This window comes from Fusarium oxysporum, chromosome 2 (assembly GCF_000149955.1).
Source record: "Fusarium oxysporum f. sp. lycopersici 4287 chromosome 2, whole genome shotgun sequence".
NCBI lineage: Eukaryota > Fungi > Ascomycota > Sordariomycetes > Hypocreales > Nectriaceae > Fusarium > Fusarium oxysporum.
This window is the reverse complement of record NC_030987.1, coordinates 2,934,026-2,950,075: the sequence shown is the minus strand read 5'-3', so window position 1 is coordinate 2,950,075 and position 16,050 is coordinate 2,934,026. Positions and strand designations below refer to the sequence as shown.

Below are 16,050 nucleotides of genomic sequence, written 5' to 3'. Positions count from 1 at the left end.
GCAAACATGGTTTTTCGTTACATACCACTACATCTCCTCAGCGCAAGGCCTCAAATTCGCTTCTGCTCTAAAACTCGGCCTATTACATGAAGATTCCTCCTCGCATCCTCTTCCTTGTTCAAGATCGTCGCGACACTTGTCTCGTCGCTAACTCAGATTGGAGTGCTCAACTGGATGTTCGCAAACATCAAAGGCATTTGCACTTCAGAAGCTCTGAATGGATTCACCTGTCCCATTGCAAGAGTCCACTTCAACGGCTCCATTCTGTGGGGTGTTGTCGGACCTAACGAATTCTTTGGTCCGAAGGCCATATATCGTTCCCTGGTCTGGTTCTTCCCCCTTGGCGCTCTCCTCCCCATTCCCCTGTGGCTTTACTGTCGACGTAACCGCTCCAGTATTCTCCGCAAGGTCAACCTTCCTGTTATCTTCGGCGCCATGTCCTGGATACCTCCTGCAACAGGCCTCAACTTCTCCGTCTGGGTACTTGTATGCTACGTCTTCAACTATCTTATCAAGAACCGCCACAATGCCTGGTGGAGCAAGTACACCATGACCTTGAGCGCCGCCCTCGATTCTGGGCTTGCCTTTGGTATAGTAGTTGTCTTTTTCGGCTTCATCTACCCTGGACTTGCAAAGAATCTCAAGTGGTGGGGCACTGAAGTGTACAAGCAGGGTTGTGACTGGCAAGCATGCTCATATAATACCCTCCCGGAAGGTGAGCGCTTCGGGCCCAAAACATGGTAAAAAGTCGAGGACATTGGAAAAAAAATATTTCTTTTTGGAAAATACTGCATATAGATTCTTGTCCTCATTATGAGGGCCACAATGATAGACAGCATGGACGGCTACGATTGGCATTATTACAAAGGCGTGGTTTATTTACATTGATTCAAAAGGTAGCATCAGCTTTGGCTACAGTATGGGCAGTTTCGGTTCAGCATCAATTGACATAGCACGTTGCTTTTGGACCAAGATAAAACTCGAAACTTGGTTTCTCCGTCTATCATAATGCCTATTCCCACCCGCTTCTTTACTGCGCTTACGGCAGATTACCATAGAATACAGTGTAATTAAGTCTGGCGTTGTAACTTGCCTGGTTTTAGAAACCAGAACCATGCTAATAACAAGTTCAAACCGTCTATTTCTCAGCTTCCCATTCAGGGTTCTACAAGTTTGAGTCAGTACGTGTGGATAGTTTGTTGAACGTTGTGCAACTTACCTTCCGCAAAATTACCAAGCCTTCTAGAGTGCTGTTGAGGCTGATATACTCCTCATCTTCCAGCTCTGCTCGCTCACCATATCCGAGCACCACAGGTGTGCTCTGAGTTTGCCAACCAGTGATTGTCTTGGGACGGCCAGCTTGGCCAACGACATCGACGGCTTGACCCACGCGGACGTTGACCTTGAGAGGCTTGAGGTCTTCGTCCAAGGTAACAAGGAAGCGGGGGTGCATAGCCGTGACAAGGAAGTAGAGGAGGTAATGTGACTGGCCGGTGATAAACTCCTTGGGCTCAATCATAGCGACAAGAGTAGCAAGCAGACCAGCGGCCGCTACACGGGACAGAACCTGACGATCTGTGTGGAAGGGACTGATTGACAGAGTACCCTTACCCATGTGGAGGAGACCCTGGGCGATTCGCACCATAAAAAGAGCATCCTGGTCACGGTGGTAGTAACTGGCGAGTTGTCGAAGCAGCTGAGCTAATCGGGCGTTGTTGGTGCCTGCACCCAGAAGACCCATGGCAAAGATGGCGTTGATAGCAACCTCAGGATCATTGTCGTGGCTGTATCTTGAGAGGGTATCATACACCTTCATTTGAGGGTTGCTGGGGCTAATGAGACCCATGGCAAGGGGCACAGCTTTTCGAATGTTGGCCTCGCCGTAGTGCATGAGATGACCGAACTGTCGCAGGACCATTTCTTGGCCAATGTCTTCACCCATAGCCACAAGTGCAATACCAATCACCGCGTATGCCTGTAGAAGTTCGTCACCCCTCTTCTCTTCAGACTCTTCTTGATGCTCATTGCAGATATGGAGAAGCTCCTGGATCTTAAGGACAGCACCAGTACCGGCCCACGCGCAAATCTCAGCCATGACAGCGGTCGACTTGGCCATAGGATGCTCGATAGCCTTCAGGGTTTCGAGGATAACATCAACTTCTTCTTGTCGGCCAAAGAAGAGAAGACCTAAACCAAGAGCCAAGAATCGTGTCCACTTGTCAGTCAGTTGGTTTTTGCGATCGTCGTCCATTAGAGTAGTGACAATGGCCTCGCTGATTTCTGGGTGAGAAGACCCAGTGAAGATAAGACCGCAGGATAAAGCAGCCATTGCCGAAATCTGCATATCAACACTAGCATCAGAGATCATAGGTAGCAAGTGCTCGAGAACGTCCTCCTTGTTAGATCCGGCATAAGCAAGTCCAAGACCCATGATGCAGGCAGTCCTGACAAGGGGGTTGGGATGGTAAAGCTTGTCCCCATCAGCCAACAGGGCAATGGCTGGATCCGAATCCATTACTACGCCCGAATTCATAATTCCAATAGCAAGCATTGCGCCAGCCGAAATCTCTGTCTCTGAAGAGTACGTATACTTATCGATCTTGTCAAGCCCATTCTCGATATCCCACATCAAAAGAGTGCCCATGGAGGCGACGGTGGACATCATGCCATCGGCTTTGGTCTTCCAGACCCATGTCTCCTTCTCACCGTCGACGAGCATCATCTTATCGTTGCCGAAACCAGCATTCACAAAAGCATTGACGAATGCCGCTGCAAGGTTATGCCGAGCAGAGTCCAGGTTGGTCATTCCTGCAACTCGACTGCTCTCCAGATGGCTCTTGTAGATATCCTCGGTAGTCTTTGGCTCCAGGATGTTGAGCTCCTTGCCCAGCGACTTGAAATGTTCCGACAGCTTCAGGTTGCCGAGGGACTCCACAAGGGCAGTGTTCTCTTCTGACTGGTCATCAACATCAAGGGCTATCCTTTGCCGGGCAGTCAGAAACGCGAGCTGCTTCTGAAGGGCAGGGTCTTCAGCCTTGTCGAAATCGGACTTGATGAGTTCGTAATCGTGAAGTCGAATTGCAAGGACCATGGCCTGCGCAAACTGCTTGTATTCCATGTAGATGTCGTGTGCGGTCTTGAGAAAAGTCTCATTGTCGGGGTAGGTAAGGAGGTTAACCATCGAAGACATGTACAAGCATACACGAGCGTATGTGTTTTCGTCCACGAACTTGGGCATTTCCTCAATAATTTCAAGTTCGCTCATAAGATCCACTGCATCGGCCTCGGCGTTGCTCTTGAGGAAGAGGGGGATCAAAACAAGTGCCAGGTCGATCAGGTCCTTGGTGGACTCGTCATTTGCGATTCGCTTTCCATACACTTCTCCGATCTCAAGCGCGAGATGTCTGGTATACTCGTGGCCCCACGAGCTGATATCAGATGAAGGCGCTTGAAGTCTGTAAAACAGTGTGTCTTGTCGGTCTTCATCTGAAAACGTCATACCGATGACGGAGAGAACATCCGCCAACGAGGTCCTGTCTTCGCCCTCGGGCCACTGCTCGAAAAGTTTCGTCAAGGACTCGTAATGTGGTCGTAGGAATTTGAGGGGCTTTGGAACTGCTGTCATGGATGACGTCGACGTCTTTATCAGGTTCTTCATAGCTTCAAGGGCGGGCTTGTAAAGTTCCGTGTTTGGCTCCTGTATGTCGTTTAGACCACTGCACAAAGGGGTTGCTTGCGCATAAACTTACGGTCAAGCGCTCGACCAGTAATTCAAGCTCATTCTTCAGTTGTTGGTCCTCCTCGTTGAGCTCCTCCTCAGCAGCTGGGTCCCTAGTCAGTACATCATTTCATGCAAACAGCAGGGCCTCATACTCTCAATCTTCTCGTCCTCTTTCTTTCCATTTGCCTGCTGCTTGTCTTTCTTCGCATCGTCGACGGCCTTGCCCTTGCCCTTGTCGGCCGCCTTGGGCACCTCGCTGTCTTGAGCCATGTTGATGTCGTAGGCCTAGGCGCCTGGTAGAGTCCACTGAACAGATTGGCAGGGAAAAAAGACAGAAAAGTAAACTACTATGCGAGCCTGAGCTGTGTCCTCAGTGATCGCGGCGTGTCAGGGTTGAGTGTTGTGGTATCGTGGTCGTGGGTTGCTGTGGATGGAAAGTGATGGAGGCTGCTTGGCTAAGCTCAAGGTGCTTTGCTGTAGGTAGCGGTAGCTCTGCTGGGTTACGCGAAGCGCTGCCGCCTGGCTGGCCCCAGCCTCATCACGTGCAAGCCGGCACAATAAGACCCACATTGCCAAGAACGCAGACTTTTGATAACGAGCGATAAGATCTTCAAGAAAAAATAACCCCACCATACAACATCAACCCCTCCAACACCAACAACAAAAAACATCAGTTTTCAACAAATCCTTGAGATAGAGGTTCAAGCATTTCTCCTGGAACCCTCTAGAACAGCGGCCCATCATGAAGTTAGATACACGGGCAATGCGCCACCTCGCCTCTGAGGATTGGCGAGTTTTGACAGCAGTATGCATACGCCCTGGCCATCATGATTAGACACAAGACTTAAACCAATTATAGGTCGAAATGGGAAGCAAGAACCACGAACTTGTACCAACATCATTGATCGAAAAGATTTCACGCCTTCGTGGTGGTGCCGGAAGCGTTCATAAGAGTATCTCAGCCCTCGCTAAAGTCGGTCTCATTGCGCGTGTGAAGGAGGCAAAATATGATGGATATCGACTCACGTATGGTGGACTCGATTACCTTGCACTTCACACCTATGCCAAGAAAAAGGATGTCTATAGTGTAGGAGACAGAATTGGTGTGGGCAAAGAGAGTGATATTATGGTTGTGGCAGATCATAGCGGCACCCAACGAGTCCTCAAAATCCATCGACTGGGCCGAATTTCTTTCCGAACCGTCAAATCGAATCGAGACTACCTTAAGAATCGACAATCTGGATCATGGATGTATCTTTCACGGCTCGCTGCCATGAAAGAGTTTGCTTTCATGAAGGCTCTACGTGAAGAAGGCTTCCCCGTCCCCGAGCCCATCGCACAATCACGGCACACAATTGTCATGTCGTTAATAGACGCTTTCCCTCTCCGACAGATAGCGGAGGTTCCTGATCCGGCATCTTTGTACGCTGATCTCATTGCCTTGATCCTCCGACTCGCCAAACAAGGACTGATTCATGGTGATTTCAATGAATTCAACATCTTGATCAAGGAGAACGTTACCAAATCTGAGGATGGAGAGGAGACCCTTACACTCGAGCCTGTCATCATTGACTTCCCCCAAATGATTTCCATGGAACATCAAAATGCCGAGATGTACTTTGATCGAGACGTGAACTGCATCAAGCGCTTCTTTGAGCGCAGATTTCACTTTGTTCCAACAGAACCCGGCCCCTTTTTCAGGCATGCGAAAAAGACAGTAGGGAAGGATGGCGTGAAACGACTCGACGCTACAGTAGAGGCTTCTGGCTTTACAAAGAGGATGTTGAAAGATCTTGAGGCTGCTATCAAGGAGAAGGGGGATCAAACGGCTCAACATAGTGGGGACGAAGACGATGAAGATGAAGATGACGACAATGACGAAGATGAAGAAAGTGAAAACAGTGATGCAGATAACACAGAATACCCTCATGATGGCCAGGTATCAGGCGGTCTGCTTGGCGACGATGCTATGGCTTCGAAGGAGGATATGGTAGAGGATAGTATGTCAAAATTGACAGTATGAATGAAATACAATGATACCCATATCTTAGAAGGCTTACTAAGGCCATGCCAAGCATATCTTCGTTCACAACAAATCTGCGACTCAAAATAATTGAAGGAATTCTATGACATTAAGAAAATTCTCTCTAAACGCCCTCCTCTGACTTTTATGGCACGAATGCCCCCGAATCTAAACTACAAAAGCTCATGACATCATATCATGGCATGAATTCCTCGAGTGTAACAGCTACCCCAGACCATAAGATGTTCCGCGATGGCTACACTGTCGATGCTTGAGCCAAACACTCCAAGAAGAAGGGGGGAAACGAGAGATAAATTATAAATGAAAGCGCGGGTTCCGGCGTCACCAGCCAGACAGAATCCATTTCAACTGTTGGCAGTTCGAGATCTTAGACCTCCTTCTGGATCTCCCTCTTTACGTCCTTCTTGATGTCCTTCTTGATTGAAGGGGACGCATCGAAGGATGAGCCAGCCACCATTGCATCTACGTGAACGGTGGCGTTCTCGTCGCATTCAGATGGTGCGGGTGTGGCAATCACTTCATCGGTGCTCCCGATAGCAGCCGTCCTATACCAAGGGTTAGAAGAAAGTCACAGAACCTCAGGGCAACCCTGTCTCATACCCAATGGATTGACGCTGAGAAGCCAGGCGTCGAGTCTCATTGTTGGTATCGGACACAGATGGAGCCGGGGGCATGGGACTGGGAAAATGTCAACTCATGTAAGAAAACAATGTGCATTAGAACTTACAGCCGGGTGATAGGGATGGCTGCTCGTCGGTTCTGGGCGTGGTAAGGGTACATGGAGCCACCATAGCCGACGAGGGGAGTGCCGTAGGCTCCGATGTTGTACTCGTTCGTTCGGAACTGGCGACGCTCAGCGGTGACTCGCTTCAACTCCTTCTGAGCTGGAGTGTCAGCGTAGCGAATGTTCATGAGAAGTCCTTCATCGCCAACACTCGAACCATGGAACCTCTCGATAACATCATCGCAAATGTCTCGGTTCTCAAAGCTGTACTTCTGTTAGCCACATACACTCATCCTTGGCCCTCCGCACCTACCGAGCGAAACCGACACCACGGCTGTTCCCCATACTATCGCGAAGGATCTTGCTGGACAAGATGGTATAATCCCTGAAAATGGCGCCAAGTTCCTGGTAGCAGTTAGAGGCTTTAGAAAATATTGAGCCATTGTTTCCAAAACGTACCACCTCTGTCAGAGACTTAGGAAGATTCGAGATGTACAGGTTGGTAGAGTCGTCGTCGCCCTCAGCCTTGAGACGAGAGTTGAAAGACTCCTGAACAAATGTCAGTTTACCCTTCTCAACACTCATCCATGGGTTGGGGGAACATGCCCTAGCAAAGCCGACTTCGTATCCAAGACGATGGAATCCGCGAATGCACATCTCAGAGTGAGCAACGTCAAAGAACTTTGCGAAGCCAAATCTTGTCTTTGTTAGTCATTGTTTGTTCAAAGGTTTGCGCAACGAAACTTACCCTTTGCACGCACCGGTGGCAGTATCAATGATAGCTTTGGAAGTCTCGACTTCACCAAAACGGGAAGTGAATTGATAGAGGGTTTGATCATCGGTGGTCGGGTAAAGGCCACGGATATAGACATTGCGGTTGCCGGGGATTCGATTTTCGAGGCTTTGTTCAAGGCTCTTCATCTGACCTGCAGGAGTGAAAACTGCAGGAACTGCCGTAGGGATGGCAGGTTCCTTTGCCAAAATCTCATCCAGGACGTGATCAGACACTGGAGAAGGCTTTGTCTTAGTCGTAGCTTCGACGTGGTGAGAGCCGAGGAGTTGATGGGGAGAAGGAGTTGTGTACGCTGATCGATCGCTGTGAACTCGTGGACCATGCTCACGATTTGGCCAGCTCCCGTAGAAGGGGGTAGCAGGCGCGGACTCTGTGGTCGAGTAGGAGCCGCGGCGGTTCTCCAAGCCAGGAACTTCGGACTGAGTTCGATCACCGCGAGGATGTCCAGCATTGGCGCGAGCAGGAGTGAAGGGGACGAGTGGACCGGATAGAGCATATGGGTTGGCATAGGCTCCATTCATCTGGTAACCAGGATAGGTCGATTCATTTGGGTGGTTAATGGCAACCGACTGGGAACCTGGCATGGAGGCAAGAATGAGTCCATCGGGAGAAACCATGTAGGGTGGTGGCATGGGAACGGGAGCACCCTGGGGAGCAGGCAAAGTCATGCCCGTAAGGCTCAACCCCTGAAAGTGGCCCAACAAAGCATTGTGATCGGTAGAGGCAGGTATAGCGAGATGCTGAGGTCGCCTATCAGGCTGGTTGGAGAGGAAAGGCGCTACACCAGTGGTCGGTTCCATGGTCGCCATTGAATGAGAATGTATGACTGAGATATCTATGCAGGTGTCAGACGATTTGTCATTTGGTGATGATGAAGGCCCGGACTTGGTTGGGCTCGAAGATGAAAAGGAATAATGCTGCACCAGATTGAACATCCAGAAGAGGAACTGCAAACATCTTACCTCACAAGCAACAGATCGGCTGCAAAAAGCAGTGCAAGATGCGAATAATCGATGGATGTGTGAAAATCTGGCTGTATCCAAGTTGTCAGTTGAGAAATGCATGTGTGGGTGACGACAAGAGGGCATGGTAAATGAGTAGAAAAGATGCTCCCAAGGATTCTAACAGAGAATCCAACACTGAGTATATGGGACGAACAATATTCTGACAACCTTGTATTTCATTGACGAGAGAAACGAGTGAATATGTGAAAACAGAGTGACTAGGGCAAAGATCTGGAGCAAACATACCTCAAGGGCTTGAATGATGATCAAGCAGTTGATGGACAAAGCAGGCTGAAAGAAGCCGATGATGACGAACTCTGGGGTACCAAGACTGAGATGAAGCGAGAGTAAGTAAATTAGCCACGATAGCGTGCAAGATGGAGTACAGAAGAGATTGGAGGTATGAGGAGCGTTGAATGAGGTCTGTGAAAGAAGATGAAGAAGACAAAGAGAGGAAGAGAGGAGAGGAGGGAAGATGTAGAGGAAGATGGAGGAAGAGAAAGGATGAAGCAAGCACCTACCTAATAGTGCACAAAAATGATGATGTCGGAAAGAGGTATACTGATGAAAGAGGAAGGACCTTCTGCAGTTGAGAAAGAGGCAAGAATGATGCTATCAGTAAGACCTATTTCCACGCAAAAAATGTTGCCAAAACACTGCTGATGTTGAGTGAGAAGGTCGAATGGGTATGTAAGATGGTAAGGTCGGATGAAAGATGATTTGGATGAATCTTGAACAATGGGGAGGAATAATAAGAAGGAGAGGAAGAAAAGAAATTCAATGCGGACCCTCTGACAACCTCAGGATTTCTGGCAGTGTCAATCTTAGGAAGGTGAATTATTTGTTGTAGCTGGCAAGAGCTGCGAAATGAGGTCCTGCCTGCCACTTTCAGACAATGATATTGGAAGGAAGCACTTCCCAAGTTTGTAGAACGAGCTTGCCAATATTAGGCTTGGGCAATGAAAAGGGGTATTATACCTTAGGTGAAGATCAGAACAATTATGTACCTTATGTATGGTCTAGAATAATCTGCAATGATAGTCACGTTGCCTGTCTATTGTTCTGTTGTCAAATGCGTGCCAGAGCGATGGGTACTTAGGTAGTGGTGAAATTCGTGCGAGGACCGAGGCTTTCCAGATATCAGCATGAACAGCACGGAGAGCATCAGGTCGGTGATTAAGGAAACGCATTGTTGAAACCCATGAAGCTAAGGAGCAGGAAAGGCCCGAATTAGAGCCCGTGAAACGCAAGTGAATAGGAAGAGACTATTGTGGTGACTGATGAAAGCAGTTTGAATCAAAGCAACATACCTGCGTGGATTCCTCAAGTCGGCTTTTAGTGTAGTTAATGTAAGTGTTTCGTAGATGTGTACCAGGTCATAAACACGCAGAAGCAATGAGACTTGTTACGGAAAGTCAATATGTCCAAGGTCAGTACCTAGATAGCTGAAGTGCTCTGGATCTGAAGCCTTTTCTTGTATATGCTGAGAGATGCCTTGGGCCCCAGCTGAAGTACGAAGACAACTGTATTGGAGAGTGTACAAGATGTCTCTTTATAAGAGTGTGTTCTGTATACCTCTAGGCAGGTATTTTGCGGCATGGCTCCAGGGCGACAAACAGGTCTCCCACACGAGCCAAATCAATCATTTCCTGGCCGCTCGTTCGAGCTCACATATCGGCCTCTCTTGTGGTCATTTTCCCAATGTCTCGTGCTCTGATTCGCAGAAGAGGATGCAAGATCTTGTCAGACCAGGCGTGCATGTTTGTCATCCTATTCCATGAACACCTAGGTATGCATGTCACTGCAAGCTGCATGTTTGTGATGCTTTCTAATCCTTATTCGTATTTGAGTATCAGCTTTCTAGCTCTTGATTTGTCTAGTATGTGTGGCCTGTGAGATCACATATTGCTTTTCATGTGCTCTTTTGTATTCGTCCAGTTTGCACCTCCAACAACCGCTCAGCTTGTCTTGTATTGGCTGTGCATGCGTTTGATGAATTTCTTTTTAGTCAAGTTTCAGCTGCGCCACACTTTGAATCAATACCCGGGACGGCTACTGGCCGTAAAGTGAATATCTCGACCATTTCTCTTTCTTTATGTTGCCATCCTACGTATCCAGGTTCTGCAGCCCCTGGAATAACAAAGACTCATAGAATTCTTCACGAGATTTTGCAAATCAGTGAGCCAAAGAGCTTGGTTTTCTAAATATATATATATACCAAAATAAATAAACGAGCTTATATTCATGGAGGATTTGAAAGCAATTCAATACCTGGTCTTTCCTATCTCGATCGTCTGCTGGAGTTATCTTGAGTGAAGTTCTGGCTACAACTTCGTCATATGTTGTCGTGGTCGGAATGAAGTACGTTCAAGTATATGAGTACAATTATCAGCATCCCTGCAGTGTTTTGTGACAACCTTGTGACCAACAGGAGTCAATATGTACTTGAATTCTCTCGGCTTCCTGCTCGAGCCGTTCATCTTGTAAAGTCCACCTCCTTCAATAGCTCAAATGCACAGGTTTGGCCCTCCTGACATCGTTTTATGAAATCCTCCAAAGCCATAACATAGACTAGTTTCCAAGTCCCGGGTTGTTGGATTTTATATTGAATGAGAATCAACTATATAGTAACTAGCGTTCATGCATACTGACGGAAAGAGATAAAGTTTTACGATTGCAATATGCAAGGGAGAGAAAATCCCCAAGCCCGTTGTCAGCGACCTAATCCACACCGTGGTGCAGGGTAGGCTTACTCCCTGTATGATGGGTTGCACATACCCTATCAACACGCCCTCAAATACCAGCAAGGGTTGGCCCATCCATGACTGCACATACAAACGATGAATTGGAGCGTTTGTCTTCATTCATCATCATATACTCGATAGTAGCATTGGCCAAATGTCCACTCTGGTCCGACTTTTCAGACATGAGTGTTAATTCTTCACATCTTATACCTGGTTCGTTTTACTAAGGTAGCATGAGGTGATGATTTACAAACTTGCTTCTGTCGGCAAGTCCGTGTCTAAGTGGCAGAAAGGCTGTTACGGCGCAGATAACCAACGCTCTCTTGGACAGGTTACAAACGATGACAACAATGTAGATGCCGCAAACCATATACCGCAATGTACCAAGCCATCCTAACACCATCCCTCTAATTTGCTGCAAGAAAACCCTCGAGTCTACTTCGTATGCTCGTCAAATATCACCACCACGAACATAGTGGTAGTAGAGCAGAACACCAACCATGAAACCTGAAGAGTCATCGCCGCCGATGACTTTAAATTTAGTATGCCATTCGCCCCATTTTCTATGACCAAACATCCTCCTGTAATTCTGAGTTAGCATATGCGGTTTCGGTGCAGTAGAGAGGGAGTAACAAAGTCACTACATACCTGGTATTGGTTCGCTGACCTCATGTTCTTCACGATCTCCTCGCCCTTGGCCTCAGACACCCCACGTCCCTCGGCAATGATTTGTGCCAAGACGGTATTGACCTCACGGGCCATGTGGGCTGCATCACCGCAGACATAGAAATAAGCCTTCTGGGAGAGCAGGTCGCTGACCTCCTTGGATCGCTCCTTAAGTCGGTGCTGGACGTAAACCTTCTTGGAGCCCTCTCGAGAAAAGGCGGTGATCATCTCAAACTTATCGCCAAGAGCCTCCTTGTATTCCTGAGAAACAGTTAGTATAAGCCTCGAACGATTGAGTTCTATGTTGTCTTACCTGCCACTCCTTTTGGTACATGAAATCCTCTGTTGACTTTCGGCAACCAAAGAACAAGAGTGTCTTTCCAACCTCAACACCGTCACGGGCTTGCTTAGCACGCTCCTGAACGAAACCGCGGAAGGGAGCGACACCAGTACCAGGACCAATCATGATGATAGGCTTGCCGGGGTCCGAGGGGAGCTTGAAGTTGGAGTGACGAACATGGACAGGAACGTGGATGCCATCATACTTGTTGCGGGGGCCTGTAAGCTCGTAGCTCTGACCGAAAGGTGCAGGGTTGGGGTCGCCGTTCTGCTTTTGCTTTAGGGCAAAAAGATAGTTTGTAGCAACACCACGGAAAGGATCATCTCTGCCGGGAATCTGCTGGGACTCAACAACGGCAGTGATGGAGATCTTCTTGGGCTGAACCAGAGACGAGGAGGAAATAGAGTAGTAACGGGGCTGAAGCTTGGTGAGACCCTCAATGAAGGCAGAGAAGGGGATTTTGGTCCACTTCTCGCCCTTGCTGACGCTGGCGAGGAAACGGGCAATATTGTAGTAATGAGGGCCAGTCTTCTCGTGGAAATAATCCTTATCGCTGCCAAGGCGGTTCATCTCAGCCTTGATATCATCGTTGGGAGCGAAAGCGGCGAGAGTGGAGACGAATTGACGGGACACAGGAGCGCAGATCTCGAGGTGGTATCGCAGAATGGCATCGTAGGTTGTAGGGTTGGGGAAAGGAACCTTGGCGGTAGGCTCGAGAGCCTTGACAGTGACAACGCTGTGCTGCTTGCCAGAGAGGTCGAGAATATCCAGGAATTTGTTGACCTCTTCGCCAGGGTTGGTAGGCCAGATAGCAATATGGTCTCCAGTCTCGTACTTGAGGTTAGAGCCGCTGATGTCAATTTCCATGTGGAGGCAGTTTCTGTCCTTGGCAGAGAACAACTCGTAAGATTCAGCGATAGGGGCAATGTAGGGGTTGTGAGAGTTGAATGGTCCCTTGGCGGTGCCTTCGAGGTGCAGCTTGTTGGGCTCACCGAGATACACTTCATTGGCTTCAGGAGTCAGGTCGTCGCGTTCGTTAATGGCAAAGATAGGCTCGTAGACGGCCTCACGCTCTTCCAGTCCCATTTTCTTAGCAAGGGCTTCCCACATGGGATCCTTCCAGGCCAAGAAATCCTCTTCCATGGTACCAGCACCATCATCACCCTCACCAGCTTCACCGATGCGGTGAGCGCCAAGTTTCTCAAGAGCCTTGTTAACATTGCGGACCATAGAGTTGTAGTGCTCGTACGTGTTGTTTCCGAGACCGAAAGCAACGTAGTTGAGGTTGCCCAAAGGAGGATCATTGCCCTCATTGAAGCTGGCATCCTCGCCGGTAATGAATTCATAGAAGTCGACCGCGTTATCGGTAGGCTCGCCTTCGCCGTAAGTTGCGAGAACGAACATGACGATGTTGTCACTAGGGACGGTATCCAGGTTATCGAAATCGTAGTCCTCAAGATCGGCAATCATGGTGTTGAGTCCGAATCGACTCTTACCCTCCTTGGCGAGGCGAGAAGCATAATCTTCAGCAGTACCAGTCTGAGAACCATAGAAGACAACACAGTTCTTGCCGGATTCTTCCATCGCCTCAACGATGTTCCTCGTGCGACCCGGCTTAGAAGCGCCGCCGGCAGCGAAGCCATTCGCATAGGGGTCCTTGGTAACACCCCATAGCTTGCCCTTTGTAAAGTATGCGACCGTTCCGAGGAAGATAACGCCGAGGACGACAATGTCCAGAGTGTCGAGTTCAGCCATGATGCCTACGAAAGCGCTGGGGCGGATTCGTGGTCAAGAGGTAGAGAGCCAGCAAACCCAACGATGCCAGTGACAAAATCAGGATCTGCCGAGTTTCAACGAGATGTCGAGGTTTTTGTCCCAATACTCGTCGGCCGGAAAGGAGGCGGGGGAGGAGGAGGAAAGTGGGATGTGGCGTGAAGTGTCTAAAAAGAAAGGATGCGCTGTCAGTAACAAATTCGCGCTAAAAGTAGGAGATTAATGGATGACCCGAGGATCCTTTATCGTGCGAGGTGAGATTGCTGGACCGCACTTACACTTTGAAGGATCAGCACTAATCATGAACTTTGGCCACGTAAACCCATCGACTCAGCAGCCAAAACCCAACTCTTGTTAACTCGTAGCTATTATGGGAATACCTACCCGCAGCAGGGTGAAACGAAACCTCCTCAAAAGGGTCAAGGTGTGTGCTACTCAGAACAGCTACGGAATGCCACAGTAGTAAAGACTTTATCTTGCTCGGTTGTTGGCTCGGATTGAACCGTTAAAGCCCGGGTTCTTCTTGTTGTTGGGGCTCAATTGCGGGATTGCAGGGGTTCAAGCCAGAGGTCGCTTTGGAGATGGTAAAAGTGTCCAATTCACTTTCGGGTTTGTGTTTCTTTGTCGTGAAAAGAAAAAGGGTAGTGGACTGGATTACTTAGACCGCACAGACGTCTCAAAAGTCAGAAGGGAACAGAATAATGAAGCAAACAGGAAACTCGGAACTTGATATGTGTTTTCCACTCCCTTTCCATGGAGCGACCTCGCAGCCGGCGCCCGGAAGATCAAACGGTAAGTAACGGCGGTCGAATCAGGAGATATTGCGGCCGGCGCCGGCGGGGTTCCGAAAACGAACACGCTCAATAGATATGAAGCCGCCATTTGCACGGAATCTAGCACTTCCCGTAATCGACTCCCGGTCGACTCAACTGGCCTCGGCATATCGAGCAATAGCATTCTTCATTCTCTTGCCTCCATCCCCGCGTTTTTGTCCCGCGTGTCCATCTCTTATCGACTATCTTCGTTAGTTCTGCTCCTCATATTTATGTAGCCGGAATATTTACCCCAAGATCTTCGAATCACCTTGCAACATTGGGCTTTAGTTCCGCCCTGAATTCTTTTGCGGAAACTATCCCGACGTTTCGATCCGCGGCTTCTTTGAAGTGCCGAGTGCACATGCCTCGACCCCTCAAATTATAGAAAACTTGTGCAGTCCAGAGACAAACCGCTGAACACAACATCCAGTGTGGCTGATATCGGCAGGCTACTATGTAGGTACTTGAATCAGAACAATAGAAAGCATGGGCCTTCTTTATAAGTTCTCCTATGTGGCACTTACCTCTGTTTCTTTGACATTACTGCCAAGTCAGCCTAGGGTATCATTGCCAATTTGTTTGCTCAAAGTCAATCACCCATTGGAATGCGGGATATCGACAACCATGACACAAGAATGTCTCACATGAATACCTGCGAATTCTCTATGCAGGTACTATATAAACAAACGCTTGTGGTTTGGCCAGGTCTACCAAGCAGGTCGCATTGCTTAACATATGCTTCTGGTCACCATTATGATAAAATGTTATGTGCTCTAATTAGTCTCAGCTACTCTCGAGTGGTGCTTCAATGTATCTAGTCTTTGACCCTTCGTGCTCTGCTAGCGAGCTGCCAGGATGAAGCGGAGATCCCTGACTCATGGAAGCCTCGCTTATACCATCCCTTCGCATAATGAAGTTGTGCGCGATGCTTATAGCGAGATACTGAACGACATGGAGATGCCCAGGTCCATTATGCTAACTCAAGGATTATCTTTTAAGCAATTCCGTACTGGTACAATGATCAGCGGAGGAAACAAGTGCTAGGTTGATGAGCATCTGGGTCCGTTGATCCTTGCAAACAAGTGCAGGCGTGCTCTCGTTTATGTTCTGATAATCCACCAGCTTTGGCATTGGGGACTATACAGACTTCAACCCTCACCGAGTCATTCTTGTGAATTGATGTCTCTCAGATAAGATCTTGAAGCTTGACCCATGAGGATCCCCGAAGCCCCCTTTCCAAGAAGCCAATTGACAAGCAAGAAGTGGCGCGCTGTCTCCCAAGGGCCCGTCATCCCATGTCGGTTGATCTTAGTTCCGTTGATAGGCCATGGCCCTTGCAGATAGCAAGGATATGGCCAAAAGAACACTGCGAATTGACTGCCATGTGTGCCATGTGTTAGAGCTCCCTGGGTTCGTTTGGCTCCAT

The 16,050-nt window shown here is 48.6% G+C and overlaps 5 protein-coding genes across 14 annotated transcripts in view; 2 read left to right on the top strand and 3 right to left on the bottom strand.

Moving 5' to 3' along the window:
* The window catches only part of FOXG_08278 (uncharacterized protein), a gene marked incomplete at both ends in the record, with an annotated part of 3,352 nt that extends 2,608 nt beyond the window's left edge, over positions 1-744 (top strand). Inside the window, one exon of the mRNA XM_018387120.1 lies at positions 93-744. Coding sequence (XP_018244928.1) covers positions 93-744 — 652 coding nt within the window. The remainder of the gene's footprint in view (positions 1-92) is intronic.
* A 10-nt stretch (positions 745-754) lies between these two features.
* Positions 755-4,199, bottom strand: FOXG_08277 (26S proteasome regulatory subunit rpn-1). Of its 2 annotated transcripts, XM_018387119.1 has the most exons (4): positions 3,874-4,199; positions 3,750-3,823; positions 1,220-3,697; positions 755-1,165 (listed from the first exon to the last, which is right to left on the bottom strand). In XM_018387119.1, exons 1-4 carry the CDS (start codon positions 3,989-3,991, stop codon positions 1,139-1,141), a joined length of 2,697 nt encoding a protein of 898 aa, XP_018244927.1. In that variant the 5' UTR covers positions 3,992-4,199; the 3' UTR covers positions 755-1,138. The 2 variants fall into 2 exon arrangements, with proteins under 2 accessions (XP_018244927.1, XP_018244926.1); XM_018387118.1 differs by having other exon boundaries at positions 1,162-3,697; positions 3,874-4,187.
* Positions 4,200-4,301: 102 nt separating this feature from the next.
* FOXG_08276 (atypical/RIO/RIO2 protein kinase) lies at positions 4,302-5,853 on the top strand. The gene is made up of 2 exons (XM_018387117.1): positions 4,302-4,526; positions 4,581-5,853. The coding sequence occupies exons 1-2, from the start codon at positions 4,464-4,466 to the stop codon at positions 5,742-5,744; spliced, it is 1,227 nt and encodes a 408-aa protein (XP_018244925.1). The 5' UTR covers positions 4,302-4,463; the 3' UTR covers positions 5,745-5,853.
* Positions 5,854-6,132: 279 nt separating this feature from the next.
* On the bottom strand, positions 6,133-8,091 carry FOXG_08275 (uncharacterized protein; the record flags this gene model as incomplete). Its single annotated transcript, XM_018387116.1, has 6 exons — positions 6,133-6,310; positions 6,366-6,443; positions 6,493-6,753; positions 6,803-6,894; positions 6,949-7,186; positions 7,238-8,091. The coding sequence occupies 6 exons, from the start codon at positions 8,089-8,091 to the stop codon at positions 6,133-6,135; spliced, it is 1,701 nt and encodes a 566-aa protein (XP_018244924.1).
* Positions 8,092-11,139: 3,048 nt separating this feature from the next.
* FOXG_08274 (NADPH-cytochrome P450 reductase) lies at positions 11,140-16,022 on the bottom strand. 9 transcript variants are annotated; one of them, XM_018387113.1, is made up of 6 exons: positions 14,874-15,079; positions 14,194-14,824; positions 14,088-14,115; positions 12,010-13,976; positions 11,679-11,957; positions 11,176-11,611 (listed from the first exon to the last, which is right to left on the bottom strand). In XM_018387113.1, exons 4-6 carry the CDS (start codon positions 13,789-13,791, stop codon positions 11,594-11,596), a joined length of 2,079 nt encoding a protein of 692 aa, XP_018244921.1. In that variant the 5' UTR covers positions 13,792-13,976; positions 14,088-14,115; positions 14,194-14,824; positions 14,874-15,079; the 3' UTR covers positions 11,176-11,593. The 9 variants fall into 9 exon arrangements, with proteins under 9 accessions (XP_018244918.1, XP_018244917.1, XP_018244916.1 ...); XM_018387110.1 differs by having other exon boundaries at positions 11,140-11,611; positions 14,088-14,824; positions 14,874-16,022; XM_018387112.1 differs by having other exon boundaries at positions 11,174-11,611; positions 12,010-14,088; positions 14,874-15,182.
* Between the last annotated feature and the right edge of the window lie 28 nt (positions 16,023-16,050).

Coding starts and splice junctions, on each gene's coding strand:
- FOXG_08277 (XM_018387118.1), bottom strand. CDS start 3,991: ATGGCTCAAGACAGCGAGGTGCCCAAGGCGGCCGACAAGGGCAAGGGC. Junction 3,824..3,873: donor AGAGGACGAGAAGATTGAGA/GTATGAGGCCCT, acceptor CTAGGGACCCAG/CTGCTGAGGAGGAGCTCAAC. Junction 3,698..3,749: donor TACTGGTCGAGCGCTTGACC/GTAAGTTTATGC, acceptor AACGACATACAG/GAGCCAAACACGGAACTTTA.
- FOXG_08274 (XM_018387107.1), bottom strand. CDS start 13,791: ATGGCTGAACTCGACACTCTGGACATTGTCGTCCTCGGCGTTATCTTC. Junction 11,958..12,009: donor TGTACCAAAAGGAGTGGCAG/GTAAGACAACAT, acceptor ACTGTTTCTCAG/GAATACAAGGAGGCTCTTGG.
- FOXG_08276 (XM_018387117.1), top strand. CDS start 4,464: ATGAAGTTAGATACACGGGCAATGCGCCACCTCGCCTCTGAGGATTGG. Junction 4,527..4,580: donor ATTGGCGAGTTTTGACAGCA/GTATGCATACGC, acceptor AACCAATTATAG/GTCGAAATGGGAAGCAAGAA.